The sequence below is a fragment of the Dacryopinax primogenitus genome (genome assembly GCF_000292625.1).
Source record: "Dacryopinax primogenitus strain DJM-731 SS1 chromosome Unknown DACRYscaffold_15, whole genome shotgun sequence".
Classification (NCBI taxonomy): Eukaryota; Fungi; Basidiomycota; class Dacrymycetes; order Dacrymycetales; family Dacrymycetaceae; genus Dacryopinax; species Dacryopinax primogenitus.
In genome coordinates this window covers 512,046-530,367 of record NW_024467212.1, presented here as the reverse complement: position 1 = coordinate 530,367, position 18,322 = coordinate 512,046, and the positions used below count along the sequence as shown (strand labels likewise).

General features: G+C 54.2%; 5 protein-coding genes across 5 annotated transcripts; 3 read left to right on the top strand and 2 right to left on the bottom strand.

Annotated features, from left to right (window-relative positions):
* The first annotated feature begins 1,452 nt into the window (after window positions 1-1,452).
* On the top strand, window positions 1,453-8,093 carry DACRYDRAFT_95959 (uncharacterized protein). The gene is made up of 9 exons (XM_040777334.1): window positions 1,453-1,657; window positions 1,708-1,844; window positions 1,890-2,150; window positions 2,200-2,514; window positions 2,566-4,613; window positions 4,668-4,996; window positions 5,047-6,090; window positions 6,143-6,279; window positions 6,328-8,093. Exons 1-9 carry the CDS (start codon window positions 1,480-1,482, stop codon window positions 8,056-8,058), a joined length of 6,180 nt encoding a protein of 2,059 aa, XP_040626527.1. The 5' UTR covers window positions 1,453-1,479; the 3' UTR covers window positions 8,059-8,093.
* On the bottom strand, window positions 8,075-8,615 carry DACRYDRAFT_23702 (uncharacterized protein). Its single transcript, XM_040773351.1, has one exon. The coding sequence runs from the start codon at window positions 8,578-8,580 to the stop codon at window positions 8,173-8,175; it is 408 nt and encodes a 135-aa protein (XP_040626526.1). The 5' UTR covers window positions 8,581-8,615; the 3' UTR covers window positions 8,075-8,172.
* A 990-nt stretch (window positions 8,616-9,605) lies between these two features.
* On the bottom strand, window positions 9,606-10,886 carry DACRYDRAFT_23701 (uncharacterized protein). The gene is made up of 2 exons (XM_040773350.1): window positions 10,680-10,886; window positions 9,606-10,621 (listed from the first exon to the last, which is right to left on the bottom strand). The coding sequence occupies exons 1-2, from the start codon at window positions 10,708-10,710 to the stop codon at window positions 9,978-9,980; spliced, it is 675 nt and encodes a 224-aa protein (XP_040626525.1). The 5' UTR covers window positions 10,711-10,886; the 3' UTR covers window positions 9,606-9,977.
* A 719-nt stretch (window positions 10,887-11,605) lies between these two features.
* Window positions 11,606-15,693, top strand: DACRYDRAFT_82040 (Dna2-domain-containing protein; the record flags this gene model as incomplete). The annotated part of the gene is made up of 5 exons (XM_040776549.1): window positions 11,606-12,172; window positions 12,264-13,191; window positions 13,256-13,380; window positions 13,435-14,636; window positions 14,760-15,693. 5 exons carry the CDS (start codon window positions 11,606-11,608, stop codon window positions 15,691-15,693), a joined length of 3,756 nt encoding a protein of 1,251 aa, XP_040626524.1.
* A 307-nt stretch (window positions 15,694-16,000) lies between these two features.
* Window positions 16,001-18,292, top strand: DACRYDRAFT_117825 (uncharacterized protein; the record flags this gene model as incomplete). The annotated part of the gene is made up of 4 exons (XM_040770464.1): window positions 16,001-16,229; window positions 16,296-17,746; window positions 17,802-18,011; window positions 18,066-18,292. The coding sequence occupies 4 exons, from the start codon at window positions 16,001-16,003 to the stop codon at window positions 18,204-18,206; spliced, it is 2,031 nt and encodes a 676-aa protein (XP_040626523.1). The 3' UTR covers window positions 18,207-18,292.
* Between the last annotated feature and the right edge of the window lie 30 nt (window positions 18,293-18,322).

Sequence of the window (18,322 nt, the reverse complement as noted above, 5' to 3'; positions counted from 1 at the left end):
AATTTGCCAGTAGACTCTCGTAAGCGACCGTCGTGCGAACGTGGCTTGTCGGAATAGCACTCGGAATAGTCACTGAAGAGTGGTTGTGGTCTGAGCTCGGAGTATTCGGCTTCCTATCGTGGACAGAAACGACACCATTCCGGCAGGGGGCTGGATGATCCCCGATCAGCTTGGTCATCCGCCCAAGCTTGGGAAAGCTAACCCCAGCTACATTGAAGCATGTCAATGGAAGCTTTCTTTTCGGATCATTGCAGTCACCGAGAAAGCAATATGTCTTGTATGATTCGTTCCAATGCCGTTGTTTAGCCGACCACACAGTAGTTGGACACATGGTTCAGCGCTCCGTTCCTCCTCGGCAAAAACACTGAACACAAATGCTGATGTTGCTCAAATGTCAGGAACACAGAAGAGAAGCGGTCGTACGATGATCTCCTTGGATCAGATAGCTGGATCTCGGCTTGCTCCGGATTTAGTCATAGTATATGACGAGGGGCGAACGGGAATCAAAAGACGAGACCAATGCCGTTAGAGCCCAAGCATCCGTTGGTTCGGTGTTGCCAGTTATTGAGAGGGACCGCATCCAAGTTTATCGGCCGCCGCGATGACCCTAGATGTGTACAATGTGCACTGCCGGAAATCGTGCTCAGAAATAGCAAGTTGCCAGAAGCATCCCAACGGCCGTGGAAGCTGGCCATGGAGCTTCTGCGGGATTCTCATTCTCAAAGGACGTCTGAATAGCAATGCCGCGGCTGACCCAAAGCTAACGGGGCCTGCATCGGGCTCACCTTTCTCCTGGTCGCATCGCAGGTGAGCGCTTCAGCAAAAGATGGGATTTGCCGGTAGTCAAGGACCCATAATTCGCCTATATTCTGACTTTATACGTCACTGTGCTTTCAAGAATATGTCAGCACGGTCGGGCCACCTGCGGAAAGGAGTGGAGCCCGTACAAGGAGGAAGAGTTCTCATCTACGTTTCACAGGCACCGATGACACCGACCGGCCGTAGCACGCGGACAGAAGTTCGGAGACAGCCGAAAGTAGTTTTGAAATAGTCATTGGTAGGCAGAGTTTGGCGCTGGAGGGCCGGAGCAACGATTCGGCCCGTCTAACAGCGCGAACCAGAGCCGGCGGCCTGACTGAGGTCTTACCTATATGACGGATAATCTGTCGGGCTCTTGTTGTTGCCGGAATAAGATGCTGAGAGACTTCCGAGAAGCTCGGTATCCTTCAGATACAGTGACACAGTTGTTTAGGGGGATGAGACGCAGCTTAGAAACAGGTTGCGAATGAGGTGGCACCCAAACCCTAACCTGCACGACGCCGATCAGCCAGTCTTGTGGAGTTGATTTTCACGAGGAAGGAATTAGTGGCGATGCACTACCAAATTTGGTCACCTAAGTTTTGGCAGTGTTCAGGGTCATCTTCTGTCACTGTGCCGTGTACTAACCCCTCTCGCGCTGGGAAAAGAGAGGCAATCCACATGGCGCCAAAACGGCAGCACGACGTCTCCGATCCAGAAGGACGACAAAATAAAAGGATAAAGACAAATGCCGGTGCCGCAGTTCCCGGAGCTGTGTCAGTCAACACACCAACGTTCGTGAACGCACGAGGAATCAGTGCCGCCTTGCACATTTACAACACATCACAATTGGCAATAAGTGCGGTGTGTGCTCGCCGAGTCTGTACATGGTCTAATCAAATCTGGCAGACCTAAATGGGTTGCGGACGTTTGCTGCCCCGGGCGCTTGGAGTGATAGTATCGCCGAGGACAGAGTGAGGTTGCTCGTGGACTGGATAGAAGGGCCTGGCATACAAGACGTAGAGAGAGTACTTGATTCGACCAAAGTGAGTTACTTTGTGTCCTACGACTTATATGACTAACATTACTAGAATCTCTTCTCCGTGCTCACTCCACTGTTCTCTTTCCTCGGACATGTTGTGCGTGCTCTCCGGACACGCCCCGACGCTGTGGGTGGGGTCATTGCATTTGGAAACGCCCTTCTTTCGGACCGTCACGCCGAGAGATTGAATCGGGCAGTACGACAGGATGATGCATCGCTTGTTTTATCATGTCTGAAGTTGTGGCTTGAGCTGGCTTCGGTAGACGCGCTGCAGGAACGGGTCGCTGCCACGTGGAATTGGGGCGGGAAGGTACAGGTTCCATGGTCCAGCTCCGTTTTCTACTCACGCGAGATGATAGGCTGGCACAAAACTTCTATCTATGCGTAGAAAGGGCAACATGAATCCGACGGACGATCCAATACGCCACCCGGACATCCGAACGTCATACATCCTCTTCCTGCTCTCTTTCCTAACCCCTTCCACGCCATCGTCATTGAAACAATCCTTCCTTTCTCAGAAGGACACATTTACGGCCATATTTAGGGATCTAAGACGAGACCACACGGCTATCATTCGTAAGGTTCTTGAGGTCTCGTGGGGAGGAATCTGGGAAGACAGGAGGGTGCGAAGAACGGCCAAGATAAGCGTATTCAACGAGTGGCTGCTTAATCAGGTATATGCCCTGTCGTGGATGATAAGCCATATAAGTTTGACCTGACTTTAGATTCTCCGTCTATACGAACGAGGCGACAATGATGACCCGTCACAGCCTTTTTCGCCGGCTGATCTCGCCCATCATTTCCTTCTGGCTATTTGTACCCGACCAGGAGTTGGTGTGTGTTTTCCCGACAATGGTTGGTACCCCCGAGAGAGTGAATTTGGGGAAGAAAACGAGGTCGCAATAGACGATGGGGACATTGAAGCCGGCCAAGGACACAGCTCCCGCAAGGCACGCCTTTACAACATCATCCTTGCCAACTTTATCAAGGTTTTGAAAGTCGGAGAAGACGCGCGGCAACAGGAGCTTGCTCTGAAGATCCTTGAAGCATGTCCGGAGCTCGTTGCGGCGTATTGGCCGGCAGCCAACATCTCGTTGGAACCTCGTCTCTCTTCCCGCTGGATAATTAATGCTGCATTCGTCGGTCGCGTTATCTCCCTCCCCGTACCTCTAGGCTGTTTCCGACTTTCATCATCGTCTCTTTCATCGGACGCAGACGAGAGATCATATCGACCGGATCCTCCTCCACTTCCGACTTTGTTTGCCAATGCGTTCCCGTCCCTCCTGAACCGCACACATCTCACGAAAGGACTGCAAGCCAAACAAGGTCTCGTTCAGCTGCTCACTGCGCAAACGCTCACCCGATGTTTTGAGAAACTTGAACGAACATGCAGTGAAATGCTGAAGATTGCCGAAGTATTGGGCGAAACTCCGGATGAAGGGCAATGGCGAACCCGGCGGATGGAACTGCAAAGCGAGGCACGTCGTCGCGTTCCAGATTTCTCCGTTATCATCGCATTCTCCCAGCAGAAGATAGAAGGGGATGGGGAAGCGGCAGAAAAGAAAAGGGCTATGCTGAAGGAAGTGGCACTTCGACTTTTGTGGTGCTATCAGCGAAGTTTGCCAGACCTCGTGGCCGAGTTTCGATTCGATGCAGGCAAGCTGTTCACTCCTCGATACTGCGAGTCCTTCCAAGGTGTACCCAGCGAAGATCAAGAACATATCAACCAGCTTTCTGAGCTATGTCAGCTTCACGCGTTGCGGTTGCTTCGGACGAGCGAGCAATTTAACTGGTCAGCGAAGCCCAGCGGATTTCCTCATAGCTTCTTGTACTACTTTTTGTTGATCCGAGCCAAAACACGTCACACGGCCCTCAAATGTGCATCCGAAGAGCTGGTGCAGCACCTGCTCGGTACCAGCTTGCTGTTCGAGCATGATCCCAATGAGCTGCAAGTTTGGCTCGAAGCTTTACCCACTTCCATCAGGGATGGCACCGTAGAAGACTTGGATGGTGCTCCTCTGACCGACGAAGCGCACGGGGTTATTTCCGTGTTAGACGACTCTGTTCAACGCTGTCTGAAGACGCCGTATCGTTATGTGGAAGAACTCGGTGCTCTTTTGACAACAGAAGACGATGCCGGTATCCCATTGTCTGCTCGAGCACCTTCATTGCCTAGCCCATTGTTCATGACTCTGCTGGAACAACTGAAGGCCAAACACAGGGTAGGCACGCTATCCTTCTCCGACACGATTGCGTTATTGGCTTTTATTCGAAGATTGATTACCGGTTTGGTCGGCAAGCAGCAAAGCCTCAAGAGTGCTTCCTTATTGACGACGCGCCTTTCGGAAATTGTCAATTCTTTCGATGAAAATCATGTCACCCAATCTGTCACAACCAGTCCCCGGAAACAGGATTATCTTATTAGAGAGGTCTCATTACTGTCTGACAGTCTCGAACTGGTCTCCGGTGGAATCCTGCATACCTCCACGCCTCCGCCAACTCCTGTATCTTTTGTGCAGGAAATCACTGAGGCGCCCGTGTCCGACGACCCTGAGAGCAACCGCCGCGTCGTCAGCCGTCTCGTGGATAAATTCCGTCTCCGGTCATCCCCATTGCCAGGTTCTCAGTTGAAGGATCTCGTTCAAGCGGTCTTAGACAAGTCTCCCGACGGAAGCCAACTACGCGAGCTGCTGCTTTTGCTCAGTCCCAAACATGAAAATCTCTGGAGTATATTTTCGGTGAAGGAAGCTGGCGACATTCTGGAACATGCCGGGTACGATTTTTCTTTTCTTTTTAACCGGCACATAACAGCACTAAAACACTCTAGATCAATTTTCTTCGTCGGTTATCTGCATGCGGCAATATCCAATCTGGAATCCCCTGAGATCATTGATACTCTGGCTCGACTCGCGGAGCCCTTGCTCCAAGCACCATATCAGGCAACACTATTGTTGAACTGTCTGCTGGGACGGCTATCAGCTGTTCGGAAGCGCCCAGACTGTGGTTCAAAGGACGAACATGCTTGCCTTCACCTTCTCAGCGCAGTTTTACAGCTCCCTCTATCTCCCAAGATCAAGCAGAGATTCAAAGAGACATTATTTTCGGAGAGTCAGATCATGAAGGAGATATTTTCTACCCCAGAAGGCTTCACGAAGGGTTCGTTCGACGTTTGCGCCAAAGTGTTCTCTTCTCATGATTAACTATAGTGCTTACTCCAATTGTCAAAGTGTACCTCAATGCGACTTCGGATGACGATCGTCGGCTGGCCGCTCCATATTGTGAAGCATGTCTTCACATGAATGTGCCCCAGTTAGCAAGATCCAAAGACTGGGTATCGTGCTGGATTCCGTACTTGACTTCGCAACAGTCAGCTCCTCTTGCCGAAAGACTGATAGTGGCAATGGCAATAGAACCTGACGTTGCTGATTTACTGGTCGTGGTTCTTGCGACTCTCGCTTTGAACGCCAGCGATGATATTCGGCCCATTCTGAAGATAATAGTTCTGGTGATCCAGCAGGATGAAATCTTCCGAAATGAAAACGCTTTGCTGGCTCTGAAGAATCTGTGCCAACTCACCCTGCCCCTGTACATAGAGAGCTCTTCTTTTTCCCCGGACACGCACGTGAAAGGACGGGCCGCCATCGCCGTTCAGCAATTTCGGCACGTGGTTCAATGCTCCGATGAACCTGTCACGATCTCAGCTAACTCGATGAAACCGGATGCAAGGATCTCTCTGGCATTGGCATCGCTCACATATCGAACTGCTTCAATCAGGCAACAGTTAGCGCAATGCATCGAAGAGAGCGGCTCAGTGATTCCTTGGGCGGACACTGTGTCACTCGTCCAGAATTTGCTCGAGGCAGAAATTTTATTGCCACTAGAGAAACGGCAATTGAAATCCCTTTCCGCTGCAAAGAGTTTCATAAGGAAGCTTCTAAACAGTATTTTGCTCTCGGTGGAAGATGCTCAACTGATGGAGTCCTGCGAGCAAGCGCTGCGTTCGTATGTGCTACTTGCTGGTGTTCCTGAGGTTGCTGCCCAAATCACTCTTACAATTCCCTCGACATCGCCCATGCCATTTAATCGGCACTCGCTCCGCTTCATCAACTGGATGGTATCTCGGGACGACGACGCGGAGATGCGGAATTGCCTGATCGCGTTCGCTGACAGCGTGCTTCGTTGGCTCGTCAGAAGATTTTCAGAAGACGAGAGTGATTCCCTCGATTTGTTGAAGGGATTAGTACCTTTCGGTATGTATTTCCACCCTCTGCAGTTGCAAGTCTGAAATATCTCCCTCTGTAGGCAAGATCATGCGAAAGAACGGCTCGCTGAAGAGGCATTTGGTAGAGCCTGTGCTCACCTCCATCATTCGCTCCCGATTTACGGTCGTTGAGCCGGTCGAGTTTGCCTGTGTGCTCTGTGAGATGGTGGACTTACCGGTAGGCTTCCTTGCGCTATCAAAGGATGCTCTCTGACAGTCGCTGCAGAGCGATGTATCGATGCGTTATCTCCAGTCAGTCTTGCAGCAACCCCAGTTGAGGCAAGCTTCCGCCGCATCGAACCCCCGCCTCCACTGTGCCCTTGTACGACTCGTCCACACATTGTGTCTTGTTCATCCACAAACCGCCTGTCAACCTGCACAGTTGCGACAAGTGCTGACGTTGTATGGCGGAAGTTTGTCCATTGCAGACAGGAGAATTGTGAATCTCCTCCGGATGTTTGAGAAACAGCGCTCGGCCACCGCCCTGTCATTACTCGCTACTGGTCTGCATGGCGCATCTTCGACTCGAGTCATCGATCTTTTGTGTTCCTTAGATGCCGCTCGAATACTCAAGACATGTGTGGAATTCCCCCAATGGCGCGAGTTCAATACCGAAGTGGACACTGTACCGGAGACGGATCAATCCGATCTCTATGACCCGGTATATGTTTTCGGACTTTTCAGCGCTGTTGTCAGCCAGGAAAGCCTCAAAGGTCTGGAATGGGTACGCATCGGCCGCACAAATGTCATGAGCCTGGCAATCTGTGCTCTCGCCTCGAAACAAGCGAGGATGCGAAAGGTGGCAGCGACTCTCATCGGCGCCACCTGGACGGCAATCCAATCCACCGAATTTATCGAGCGCGATCAGCTGTCCTACACTCTCCAGCTGGTTCGTAACGTTCTTGCCTCGGAAACCGACCCAGAACGACTGCCAACCTTCACCGTTCTGCTCGCCGCATACGCCGTACATTCCCTTTTCCACCCAGCGGTACTCGTCTACCCTCACATTGCGCATTTCCTACTCCAGCGCCCAGCGTTAGACCCGACAGACGTACCGATGTTATACAACATGCTCTACCCAACCTCTGACGACTGGCGACGCGAGCGACTCTGGATGCTGCGTTTCCTCAGCCAAGGGATGCGAAGTGCCGCTGACTGGCACGCGTTCCGCCGCCGTCGAGCCTGGGACCTGCTCGCAACACTCTTCAGCTCCGAGCCGGAGGACAGAGCTGTCCGGCCAGCGATATTCGAAGTCCTAGGCAGCTTGACCAGGAGCAGGTACGCCACGCATGCGCTGGTACTCCGTTCTTCTCTCCTGGCGTGGATCGAGCTCCAGCTGTTCACTCCCAAGCCGGGGGAATGTCTCCCCTGGCTTCGCGTACTCGAGAACATATGCATGGTCGTCAACCCCGTAAAAATGGAGACAGACACGTACGGTTCCTGGCGCGCGGACATCACCCGGTGTGTAGGGAAGGTGCTGCGTGCTGTGCCGGTAGAAAAGGGGGCGCTCAGGGCGCTCGAGTTGGGGGGGAGGGTCATCCTCCGTCTGGCGCTGTTACAGGGGGAACAATACTGGCCGATCAGGGAGGTGCTTGACCAGTGTGTGACCCTCCTAACGGAAGTGGAGAGGTACTTGGGGGACACGCCCGTGCCTGGGCCGTATGTTGAGGAACAGTCGGCGCAGTATCATTGTTCTATCACTCCTGGCGAGGTGCCCCTTTCTGCAGAAGAGGCAGGCGAGCGCTGGGCGGTATGCGTACGCCAGCTGTGGAGGGTCGGGATGTCCCTTCCCCTCGATGCAGAACCCCAGGAGGGAAGAGAAAGATACAGGTGGTGGATGGAGCTCACACCGCGCTTAATTTCCCTCGGCTCTGCAGGGGGAGAGGAAGCTGAATGGGCACGAGAGGAGGTGCTGAGGGATATCGTCCTCCGGTCGGTGGAACTTGAGGATACCTGATATTAGATACCTTTCTGGCATACGTAGACTACAATGACGATGTATTGAGTTGAGCGTTGCATTTTCCCCATCCCACTGCGTCCCATCCAGCGCGCCCCGTGCAGTGAACGCACTCTACTCCCCATGCTCCCCTCTCCTCGCGCTGCGGGCCTTACACTCCCCTGCTCTAGCAGGCTCGAGCGCCGTCTTCCCCTCTCCTCCCGGGGCGTCCTCCTTCCCCAACACCCTCATCAGCCCCGCCTTCATCCCCTCATACACGCTCGTATGCGGCGCCGGGTCAATACTCTCGATCCTATGCAGCTCGACCTTTCCCGATCGGGGAGAAAACACATAGCAGAAGCACAAGTCCCACTCGCTCCTCTGGCCCGTGACGCGCCCGAAGCCGCTCACGTTGAGCAGGACTCTGGCAGCCCGTTCCCGCCGGCTTTGGGAGGAGACGTACATCCTCCTGAGGTCGACTGTGAGATCTGTATGCAGGGCGGACATCCCTGCGCGCACGAGGGCGGCGGAGGCGGTGTACATCCCCAGACCTTGGAGGTGGAGCGTGTGCGGGAAGGGGGAGGGAGGGGGGAGGGGAGGGGTGTAGGTTAGCCGGATGTGGGGGGAGTAGACTGGGGTGGGGCTGGCGTTGGGGGAGGGGGAGAGAGAGGAGCTGCTGGAACTGGGATTGGGGTTGGCGGTGGAGTTGGAGTTGGAGGGAATGGGCGGGGGGAGGTCGACGAATGGGAGTGGAGTGACTTGGAGGCCGGTCTCGAAGAATGTGGGCAGCGTCGTTCGAAGATGATGGATGGCGTTCCCTGCACCCACCGCATACAACCACATCCATAAACATAACATAACCACCACAACCACAACCAACAGAACGCCCATCAGACGCAGCAGCACAGACCGGAACCCGTCAGCCTCTTTCACATCAAAAGAAGAAGAAGCGTACCGACTCTCAAGTCCCACTCCCGATCACTCAGTTCCTCCTCTTTCTCTCCTTCCTCATGTGGTTCTCTCCCCGGTCCAGGGGGGGCGTCCAAGGGGGGTTCGACGGGCGGGGAGGAGAGCAGTTTTGAGGGTAGGGGGGAGGAGGAGGAGAGCGGTGGGGAGACGTGGTGGTAGGAAGAGGCGACCAGATAGGAGGAAGATGAGGAAGGCGAGTAGGAAGGATGTAGTGAGGAGGGAGGATGAGGCTTAGAGGTCGACAGGGAGAGGAAACGAGCGTAGCCTGCGTAGGTGCAGCCCGCGTTCGTCCTACACGTTCTTCGTGTAAGTGGGCCTGGAGTGAGCTTAGCGCGTAAGATGGCTCTGCAGCTGGCTGATGTTGTCATCCTATCCTCTCAACGGCGAGCAACGAGCAACGAGCAGAGAGCAGCAACAGTGCGTGCAATGGTGTTGAGCAGGCTACATGGACACTATGCACGTTCGCAGTGTTTTCCCTTCTCATTCAAGGGTTCTCTTCATGCCGATCACACACCTCATCCGCGACATTTCCCAACCTTGGCACCCAAGCATCTTACTTGTTTACTCTTACATGCACCTCAACTCACTTAGGCACAGCGGGCATCAACAACATCAAATATAACAAGTTTATCCAAAACACCAAAAGCTCTACCTTTCACACTTCAAACATAGTCAAGGACAGGAAGGCGCTTTTGGGCTAATGGACCCGATGGATAGGGGGGAGAGGGTAGGGGACGATCCGCCAGGGAAGAAGAGTTCACTCCTTTGGAGGTTCGAAAATGCGTGCAATGCAAATGCAGGCGGAATGCTATGCTTGTAAATGAACTGATAGGATAGGATTCGATAGGACAGGGGGAGGGTCAAGAAAAAAGCGTAAACGCTTCCAGGGTATCGAGCGACTCGCGCTGGTTGGATGAGAACATGAGGAAGAAGATGCAAAACACCATGCTGAGAAAGAGACAGGAAGACACTTAGTCATCATTCTCGTCGTCCTCGCATTCATCATCGCCGTCGTCCGTCGGTGTAGGGGCAGCGGAGGAGCTGGTAGGGGTGGATGAAGTGCTGGAGCTGGAGCTGGGCGTAGGCGCTGGGTTGGCCGTCACGCCCGGGCTGCTGGTAGGTGCGCCGGCGACGTTGCCCGCAGGAATGGCACTGCTGAGGGGGCCGATGGAGCTGGTTAGTTGACCCCCGGGTACGGGAGCACCGATCGAGGGAGCGTTGAGGCCTCCATTCTGGGTGAACGCGGCAGGGAGAGTGAACAGCTGGTTGCCGACGCAAAGGACCTCGCCGACGTAAATGTTATCGCAAGCCGAGTCAATCTGGGGGTTGTTGAGGAACAAGAGGGTGCTGTTGATCGCGAACTGGTTGGTGATCGCGTCGCACGAATCACCCCCAGCGACAGTGTACGTCGTCGTGCAGTCCGAGCCGTCCGTAAGGCCGAGGCAGAGCGGCTGCCCGATCTGGAGGTTGGAGCAGGCATCGTCGATCGTCGGGTTGAGCATCGCCAGCTGGTAGGTGGAGGCGCCGACCGCGCGGGAGATCCCATCGCACGTGTCCCCGGCAACGATGGTGTAGTTCCGCGAGCAGCTGAAGGTGGTGGTCGCGGCGAGCGCGGCTGCGAGCAGGGTAAGCATGAGTGCTGAAAAAGAAAAAAGGGAAATAGGGGCGCGTACAGGAAGCAAGAAGGACGGCAGCGAAGAACATTGTTATAATTGAACGAGGATATAATGAACGAGTGTGAATGCGTGGAACGCTGTTCGTTTAAATTGGTTGGTTTGAGGGGGTTGGCAAATACTATGAGCAAGATGGGGAAGTCGAGGAGAAGGTCGAGGGAGACAAGGAGGAGGAGGAACGTTGAACGTAGGAGGACGTAGAAGAGAGGCAACTGACTGAGGAAAAGAGAAAGGGAAAAGGGGGAAACGGGATCGCCTTGCATGGAAGGAGAATCCCTCTTCTGTAACCCTCACGGAGCTAGTTACGGATGCAATTAAGTGCTGCGTCACAACAGAGCCCCTCGCAACGGGCGGGCTTCTCGGCAGGCTGGGTAATGATATGCCCCGCAAACTCGTATCAGCATTTGGATAAAACATGTAATTAATCATATGCATGCTTCATCCCTCTGTTCTCTCTGTGTCAGACCGCACTCGTACTCAAGGGGGAGAAGAATCTATACCCTGCACGGCATCCGCCAGCAGCGCGCAGCAAGCATACTATAGCGAGTGTAATAATAGCACCCCAGCACATGGGTCTCATAGCCTAGCAACCCCTTCGAACAACGTCAACCCGAAAAGCACGGACTTTTTAATTTCCTGGGAAACCGCTCAACCGCTTCTGTGTTTGCACATGGTGGCTGTGCACATTCAGGGGTCTGTGGGAATCGCTTCCGGAAGCATGGGCCAGACATGGGGCACGTGATCGGTGGGAGACGCGTTGGGTTCATTACATTGCGTCCGATTCATTACACTTCATCTCTTCTGCACCGTACCTCTTCTACCTTTTACACACTATCTCCCACACATTAGAAGCAATCTATAGGAAGGAGACATTAACAAGGATGGACGACTCGGACGCTGCGTTCCTTCTCTCTCTGATGGATAGCATGTCTGCTATCCCCTCTTCCTCCCAGTCGCATCGGTCTGCCCACCGTCCGACTTCTGGACCACCTTCCAGCTCCTCTGGCTCAGCGCAAAGACGGACAAAAGTGAAAGGTGCGAAGGATAAGAAACGGCCTGCTCGGGCGGGAGCGTTGAGGGACGTCACGAACTCCCATACGAACTCGCTTTCCCATTCCCAGACGAGGAAGAAGCCCAGATCAGAAGCTCAAACTCCGATCTGTGCCAGTTCAGAGCAGGAAGATGCACTGGAGGGGATGATACTTGACGAAGGATTTTTTGACTGGAGGCCCTCCCCCGAGAGTACACCGCTCAAGCCTAAGCTCGGGCGGATACCCTCCGGGGTGAAAGACGAGGGGAGGGAGAACTCGTTCTCTACTCCCGGGGGGAGGGAGATGAAGCAAGAGAAGGAGGTCAAGCTCGAAGAGGAGAAGACCGACGAGGATGTGAAGAGGCTCCTTGAGGGCGCGGAACATTGGGATTGGGGGGACATGCTCAGTTCTCCCGTGAAGGCCGAGCCTCTGCTCAAGCTCGAGCTCGGGGAGAAACTGTTCGTTCCCGCTCTGGCGGACATCAAACCTGTGCGTAACCTCTTGTTTATAGTTCCTTGCTAATACCGTGTAGAAATCCCCACCTCCCCCCCAGCGTGACCCCTGTACCCGGTGCGTGGTCGAATCCTCTACCGTCACCTCGGGGAAACGCGAACAACACGTCCAAGCGCGAATCGACCATACCTCTTCCCGCATCCTCCTAATCCTGAGGGACGACTGGTCCTTCCTCCCTCTTCACGCCGGAGATACGCTAAACGTCCACGCTCCCCTGCTCCCTCCTCCTTCCACCCACTCCCCTGATCTGCCTACCATTGTTGTCAGTGCTAGCCAGGGCATGGTCGTCCACCACCCCGATGTGCTCTTACCACCAACGATGGTGAGCACCGCCAGCCAATGCACGCGCAAGCCGCTCGTCTCCGCCCTCCTCAGGAGCTCACCGCAAGGCGGCGAAGGAGGGGCCAAAGTCGTCCTCTGGGGAAACCTGCTGCACGAAGTCGTACAACGCTGTATGACCGCTTCTGCCCCTCCGACATCAGGCGCAGCGCACGCCTGGACACCGGACCTCATCGATCACCATCTTCGCTCTGTACTGTATTCGAGGACGGGTGTGGAAGGCTGTTTCCGCGCGGGAGTGACGGTGGACGAAGCGCTCTCCGAACTGAGGCGGCGTTCTTCAGGCCTTATCGAGTTCTCGAAACGGTTCATGCGTGCCGAGCCCTCTTCAGATGGGGTGCTGAAGGTCGATGCGCAAGAGGGAGAGACGTGGTTGGCTCTCCGGCGTACCAGAGGGGTGGAGGAAGATGTTTGGTCGCCCTCCTGGGGTTTGAAGGGAAAAGTGGACGCCAGTGTCCAAGTTTCACTCTCGACCCCCAAGGCTGGGTTCTTCGATAGCCGGACTAAGGGGGAGAGGCAGGTTAGGAAGGGGACGATGCCCTTTGAGATCAAGACTGGAAGACCGGGGCGGGGCGTGGAGCATAGAGCACAGACGATGCTTTATACGCTTCTGTTGGGGGAACGATATGGTGCGTGCTCTGTCCGCTCCTTCGCGGTGTCGTTAGATCGTTCTTAGTGCTGACCAAAACGCAGAGGAAGAAATCCCCAGCGGACTGTTATATTACACCCAAAGCGCAGAAGTCATCCAAGTCTCTGCAAAGCGTAACGAGCTCCGGGCGCTGCTCATGGCCAGAAACGACCTAGCAGAATGGACGATGGTGCGCCGACGCGGGCTAGACTCTATCTCTAGGAAGCACTGGAAGCGTTCCAAGGGGCAAAACGATGGCGAAGCGCGCGAGCAAGCAATCGAGGTCGAGCTCGGAGACGTGGAGGAAATGGCCTTCCTCCCTGAGCCGCTGGACGACCCCTGGTCTTGTGGAAAATGTTATGCTCTAGACGGGTGCATGCTCTATCGACGAACGCACGACCCGCTCCCCGTCCCTTCCGATATGGAAGACCTCTTCGTGCAGAAGACGTCGCATATCTCGTCCAGGCAGGCGACGTTTTTCCGCACCTGGGAGAGGCTCGTCTCCCTCGAAGAGAACGATATGAACCGATTCCGAGCTGAGCTGTGGACGATGACTGCCCAAGCTCGGGAGAGCGCCGGGCGGTGTTTTGCCGATATGGTGGTTATCCCGCTCCGAGAGGAGGATAAGAGGTTCCTGGAGGGAGACAGGAAGATCCATACTCATACCGCGAGGTTCGTCAAGCGAGCCACGATCACCCAGAGGGGAGAGACACTCCTCAACGGCCATATTTCCGTCGGGGATCCCGTGGTCGTCTCCGCTGATCCTGGCCTGCTGGCTCTGGCACGAGGGTTCGTGTTGAGCCTTTCCCCGGACGCGGTTGTTCTCGGGTTGGATCATGCTGTGGATGAGGAAGCGCTCAAGGAGCTTCCGATCAAGGACGTTGCAGACCTTGTTTGGCGGATTGATAAGGATGAGTTGTCGACCGGGATCTCGAGGCTGAGGGATAACCTCGCCCAGTTGTTTTATGCGAGCGGAGACGAGCGCCGGCGTTCGCTCGTCGTCGACCTCGATCCCCCGACATTCGCCTCAAACCCGGCATTCGACCCTTCCGAGCTGTCCTCGGCACTCAACGCCCCTCAGCGGACTGCGATAGCCAAAGTCGCGGCTGCGAAGGATTATGCGCTCATCCTTGGCATGCCCGGGACGGGCAAGACGAGCACGATCGCTGAGATTATCCGGATGCTCGTGCGCCAGGGCAAGAGCGTGCTGCTCACGAGCTATACCCACTCCGCGGTGGACACGATCCTCCTCCGTCTTGGTGAAGTCGACTTTGACGTCCTCCGGCTAGGGAATACCGACAAGGTCCATCCTGATTTGAAGAAATACACCCTTGCCGCTCGACCCCAAGCGACCACTGTGCAGCAGCTTGAGAATCAACTGCTCCTCCCGCCTGTGGTAGCTACCACATGCCTGTCAATTGACCACCCGCTCTTTGCTCGAAGGAAGTTCGACTACTGCGTCGTCGATGAGGCATCGCAGATCACGCTCCCGACATGTATCGGCCCGCTCAGATTTACGGACGTGTTCGTCCTTGTCGGGGACCACTTCCAGCTGCCACCGTTGGTGAGGAATCGGGCAGCCCGCAAGGGAGGGCTGGACGTCTCGCTCTTCAGGCGTTTATCGGATGCGCACCCCGAGGCGGTGGTCGATTTGACCCTCCAGTACAGGATGAACGAGGACATCATGCTTTTATCCAATCGGCTGATTTACAACGACCGTCTTCAATGCGGCTCGGAGGAGACAGCTCGCCGCTCATTGGTGCTGAAGGACAAATCGCCCTTGGCAGCATTGCACACTGGCGGCCCGTGTGATGGCTGCTGGCTCGAAGCTCTGCTGGACGAGCGCTGCAAGGCTGTCTTCGTGGACACCGATCTCCTGCCTGCTCGTGACTCGCGTGTTGGCGATCTGGTCCAGAACGAAATCGAAGCCTCCATTGTCGCGCAGCTGGCCAATGTGCTCATTGCATGTGGCTTACGGCCTATGGACATTGGCATCCTGTCCCTTTATCGTCAGCAGATCAAACTCATATCCCATCTCTTGCGTTCCGCCCCTGGAGTGGAGATACTCACCGCTGACAGATCACAAGGCCGTGATAAAGAATGCATCCTGATCAGTATGGTGCGCTCCAATGAGACGGGCGAGCTGGGGGAGCTTCTGAAGGACTGGCGGAGGCTGAACGTTAGCTTCACCCGGGCAAGGAGCAAGCTGGTCATCGTTGGCTCGCGGAATACGTTGGGCGGGACGCTCTTGATGCGAGAGTTTTTTGATCTGATGACGGAGAAGGGATGGATATATGCGCTCAAGCCGGGGGCACATCTGTTGCACGCTGAACAACTGGGTTGTCCGTCTCTGCCGCCGATGTTGAAACGGCTCTCTGAAGAGCCAGAGAACGAGAACGAAGAGAGAAAGAGTGGGACACCTCCTAAGAAGGTGAAGGTTGAGGCCCACTCGCTCTCTCCGGCCAAGCGCGCAATTCTGAGCGATATCATCAACGCACTCTGAATAACTTCAATGTACTTACTATAAGATCTCATGCGCGGGATACCCCATTCATCCAAAAGAGCTTCGCGTGCATTATTGCATACTTCACACACAGCATTGTATTTGTAGCACAATATAGATTTACATGCATGTGTGGGTCTGGTAGAGGAAGGGACAAGAAGTTGCGCAACGCGTTGGCAAATCAGAGGATCAATACATTCTCGCCACCTTGATTGTTGCGCTCAAAGTTGATGGCCATTGAGCCTTCTTATCTGCACTCAATTTCTTTCGATGATTAAGTACCGGAAACCTCTTCGATTGTAGAGAGATGAATCCCTCTTCTGGAAGTGGTGGTCCTAAACTATTCGATAATAGTAACGGCGGCATCACGAACATCAACTATTTGGCGCTGGAGAAGCGTTTGCGAACACAGGAAGCCCGATTGGTCAAACTTGAAGAACGTCAGTCTGAACAACTGCGATGGATACTGGAACTTCAGCAGCTACAAGCAGAGCTATCAGCTTTGGTTATGTTTCAAAACGATCCTGAGCTCGGGAGTGCGTGTACCTTTTATCCTGCTTATCTTCTTTGCGCTTACTTCGGGAATTTGTTTGATCGTATAGCGAGGTACAAGAAGGCAGAGCTTCAGTTTCGAGATATGTTCAATAATCTGGTGCAATATGCTTTGCAACCTCAATCATCGTCACCTCTCGCTCAACCCGCGCCCTCAAATGCTGTCGGCACTTCTTCCGCCCTGCAGCACACCACGCAACAACAACAACCGAAAACCTCTCCTGTACTCGCTGCTGCAACTCTACCTGGCGCTGCCATTGCTACAGCGAATTCATCAACAAGCGACCAACGGCGTCCGCTGTTCTCAACTCACAGAGACGGACCATTGCCAACGCCAAGCTCGAGCGGGGGTCAGAGTTCAAATATTACATTCTTGCTGTCGGATAATGACTCGGTGGATTCTGGATTCAATAATACATGGAGTCTTTCGGGACCGTCGGACGTGAACAGGGGCCGGGAGCCGGAGAAACACACGCAGAGAGGTGGAATGCAAGGCGGCAGACAGGAGACGGAGAATAACGAGTCGGGGAGACATCGAGAGACGGAGCGGTCAAGGGTGAACGACAGGACTAGGGAGAACACGAGATCAAACGAAACACGCAGGGACTATGCTGGTCTCCCGAACGCGAAACGTTTACCGCCAAAGCCTTTCAATCAGTATGATAACTCGCCGAAGGGGAAGAAGCGTGTACGGGGTCCCACACATGGATTTTCTGAGGACGAAGAAGATGAGGAAGAGGAGGAAACAATATCTGAGCAACGAGCGCGGGGCGGCGCGAGAAGGACCGAGAAGCGCGCACGGCGATCTGCCCCCGAAGATGACGAGGAGAGCGAGCAAGAGCGCGGCCGGCCATTGAAGGCAAGAGACAAAAAAAGACGACGGACGCGTTCCATTGCGAGATCTACAAGTCGGAGGCGCCCCCACTTCGAATCTGATATGGACTCGGACGGCGAGACTGCGGAGGACGAGAGCAGTGAAGGAGAAGACCGGGACGAAGAGGATGAAGGAGTGGGAAAAAACGCCCCCAAACAGAAACAAACGGAGAAACGAACCGAGAGAAACTCGAAAGGCCGCAAGAAGAAGACCATCAAACCCATCTCCGATCTTTTGACACGCAATCGTAAAGGACACTTCATCAACCGAGACCGGGCGGCGCACAACGAGAAACGGAGGTTGCAGATGAGGAGACAAAGAGAGGCAGAGCTGGAGCAGAGGGAGAATACTGCGAAAGCAAAGCAACAAAACCAAAAGGATGAGAATACCTCGTTGAACACGCGGAGAAAATCAGAGAAGGGTCGGGACGAAGCGCATACACAAAGTGGGAGCGATGAGGAGGAGGATCAGGTAGAGCAAGAAGTCGTTGACGAAATGGAAAGTGAACAACAGGACGAGTCGGAACTAACCGAACCGGAACTAACGGAACATGAGGGTGCAGGGGAAAGGAAGTCAAATGGGACCGATTGGGAGCAGTTTCCTAGGAGGTCGCCACGGAAGAAATATGTACGTCGCCGTTCGTCTGATATTAAACAGTCTTCCCATCTGATGCTGGCAACAGGACGTGAGTTACACCAACATAAATCCAACCAAATGGGACTCGGCACACGCCAAGTTCGTCACGCAGCGTGAGGCCGAATTGTTGGCTGGGATGGATGATGACGACCCCGAGGCGAAGTTCCTCCGAGACAAGCTCCAGCTCGCGGCATTTTTGTCTAATCCCCCATTGATGCTCAATCACAATATTAGCTGGGATACATTTGCTGAGAAGGTGCGCAGGCCAACTCTTTGATCCTGTATATCAAAGCTTACGCGGGTTCTATAGAATACTGCAAGGGGTAAACGCGCCTGGCAGAACGTGTATTATGCAAATCGAAAGTTTATTGATGCGGAAGTGAAGAGGATAAAAGCCAATGCAGTTTCCATAACCGATCCCAGTGAACCTGCCGACGTGCGTTCAATCTGATTAGGTTCCTGTTGTTATTTGTCATGTGTTCCATGTAACGACGAGTGATCTGCTGTACGGTGACTCCCGAAGGAATGTTCATTGCCAAATCCAGGATGAAACAAAATCAAAAGATC